At 39.4% G+C, this 2,746-nt stretch overlaps 1 protein-coding gene across 1 annotated transcript; it reads right to left on the bottom strand.

Moving 5' to 3' along the window:
• Nucleotides 1–1,046: 1,046 nt before the first annotated feature.
• On the bottom strand, nt 1,047–2,000 carry LOC103628897 (autophagy-related protein 11). Its single transcript, XM_008649017.2, has 3 exons — nt 1,678–2,000; nt 1,349–1,566; nt 1,047–1,260 (listed from the first exon to the last, which is right to left on the bottom strand). Exons 1-3 carry the CDS (start codon nt 1,996–1,998, stop codon nt 1,047–1,049), a joined length of 753 nt encoding a protein of 250 aa, XP_008647239.2. The 5' UTR covers nt 1,999–2,000.
• Between the last annotated feature and the right edge of the window lie 746 nt (nt 2,001–2,746).

Here is a 2,746-nt window from a genome sequence, read left to right as displayed (position 1 = left end):
TGAGGTGAAGCAGTGTGATGGAGCTATCGTCAGTAAATCGGCAAACCTTTAGAGATTGTTAGTGTCATAACAGACTATGATTGTGTTAGGGCATTTCTTATGCGAGAAGTCACTCAGCCTCGCATTCACTCAATATTGTATGTTGAAAAGCCCTATGTTTTTTACGGTGAACATTGATGTGAAGCTTCTTCCTGGGAAACGGCTGGAACCATATTTTAATGTGAGATGTTGCTGATCTTCTACTCAAAGGCTATTGCAATTTTCTAATATGAATTTACAAGCGAATGATGTCCTCGCACTAAATAAAAGTCAACTGTGCAATATATATGAAGAATGTACTTCTGCAGTTCGGGTGTTCCATTCAGTGTGGATCAGACTTCAGGTTTCTTACTTCAATTATCAACTACAGATGAGAACCTAGTATTACCCTTCTATTTTCCTTCAACTGTATGTGCATATGCATGCATGCCCTTATGTGTATGCGTACGTATGACTTGGTGTAAACTGTAAACCTGGACCGGAAGTAGCAGGGGTGTTTTAACCCCACTGCGCCGGATGGATAGGCACAAGATGTCAAGAACAGACTAATCAGATTTACTTCTCTCTATGTTCCTTCTCTCGACCCGAACCCTACCCCCACTTCCTCCCAAAATTCATATGTCGGATGAGGTTAGGTATGCATGCCTTGGCTGCTCAGATTGGTGGGCATCAGATGAGGTTAGTATTACTGTTTTTGGTTCCTAAAATAGATATATGCCTCAAGAAGTCAAGATAACTTTGCGATAAACTAACACTTACAGAGAAGGAAAGCAATTAATCTTAACATGAACACTGCCACTCAAAATTGAGTATCAGCAACCATGTGTCGTGAAGGTGCATCATCACTTCATAGCCCCAATTGTCAAACCAATCTTCTTCTGCACCTGCATCCTGCTGCATCGAACGCAACACAACTTCCACAACCTCATGAACTGCCTTGTGCTGTTCATTTGATGAAGAACAGTAACTGGTACTGGACTTATGGATACATATGCTAAAAGACAAACCTATTTTTCTTGTTGAAGTTTATTGTAGAGATTCTTAATCAGCTCTTTCTTCTCATCCAACTCTTTTGTGATACCTCCATGTACTGCCTGCATAGCTAAATAGCGTTCTAGCAGCTCAGCACTCTGTCGTGTCAGTAAATAAACTTTGTCCGCCAGGATCTTGATGCATTGTTGAAACTGAACAGTGGTATCAGCTTCATCCTTCTTTACAGAGCTGGAATGAAATAGAGGATATTTTATCATAGCTGTCCCCTGAAGACTATTTACTATGAACAATAAAAATGTGAATGGCAGTAACACACCTTGCCAAGGAGGCAGCCAAAGAATGCAGTGACTCTGCAAAGCCAGTCACACCTGGTGCAGTGATGCAGTTATTTAGCCTTTCGAACAAACCATGTATCCTCAAAGCAGACGACCGCAGAGCATCATACTCAACAGCCCTTCTGTCAGCTGAACATTTGTTTGTTCGGGCCTCTTCTATTGCTTCATGTAAACAGTTTTCAAGGTGCGCACAATTCATCTGCATCAAAATATGTAGAGACAGAATCACATTCACAGAAACAAGAATATGGAAGCTGATCATTGCGATTTGCACAGAGCAGTGGAGTTATCATAGATTTTTATGACTAACCTGAGATTCGTCAAGAAGACCCCGGGTTTGTTCAAGTTCTTTCTTCAGAGAATTAACCTCATCCATCATGGCACTAAGTTTAATTTCAGTTTCACCCAACTGTTTTGATTTTTGATCAAGCGTATTTTGCAGCTCTGACACAAGGAGCTCCTTATCCCTCAACTCTAGGGCATGATTATCATCAGTTCTTGAGTTTAATATGCTAAGAGGATCTTCTATAGGAACATCAGAAGTATCAGCCATAGTAAGTTGTGTCAACATGTGCCCTACCTTATTGATGTTTACAATCTTGTGTTCATTATCACGTGGCAGTTCTGTCATGAAAGCATGGGTGCAGGAATAATATGAGAACACGCAATCGATGTAGGCAGCACAACACTAATATTATAATGAATAACACTTTTTAACTTACAGGTTCTTTATGAGAATAAACAGAAGGTGTTACTCCCCCTTCTTCAGTAGCAGCCTTTTCCAATTGAATCAAAAGGCAGACTGATGGTGAATGTGTGTCCAATGAAAAAACTCCTCGACGATCCAAAGAACCCTGAGCTTGTTAAGCCCAGAGGAAGTTAAATGATCAGTAAGAATAGAAATTTGATTAGTGTAAACTTAACATTGTTAACATGCTACAATATTCTATATATGCAGATATAAAACAAGAAGAAGAAAGCAACTGGCGCTGAGAGCTTACATCCTGCATATCTATTGGAAGTATGTGAAAGTAGAAGTCTTCTGACAGTTTTTCTCTTCTATCTCTGTTATACAAGCAAATCGTTCCACTGAAAGGTTCTAAACGCACATGATAGATCGTGAAAACAGAAAGTTAAGATTGTGCGGTTGAGTGTAAATGAGATAAATTACAGTAAAGAAGTTAAGAAGCAATCACAAAATATTCTAGTTTTGCTCACCAACTAATCCAGCTTGGAATGATAAAGTATGTGATCGCATTTGGCTCTATACGTGCAACAACCCCGAATTTACCTTGCACACATGTTTCGGAAAAAAATTGGAGCATCAATACTGTGATTTGTTTATTAGCCATCAACATATGAATCAGGATGTGGTTATT

Source organism: Zea mays, chromosome 5 (assembly GCF_902167145.1).
Source record: "Zea mays cultivar B73 chromosome 5, Zm-B73-REFERENCE-NAM-5.0, whole genome shotgun sequence".
NCBI lineage: Eukaryota > Viridiplantae > Streptophyta > Magnoliopsida > Poales > Poaceae > Zea > Zea mays.
Note: the sequence above shows the minus strand (reverse complement) of the source record. Positions and strands in the feature narration are given on the sequence as shown.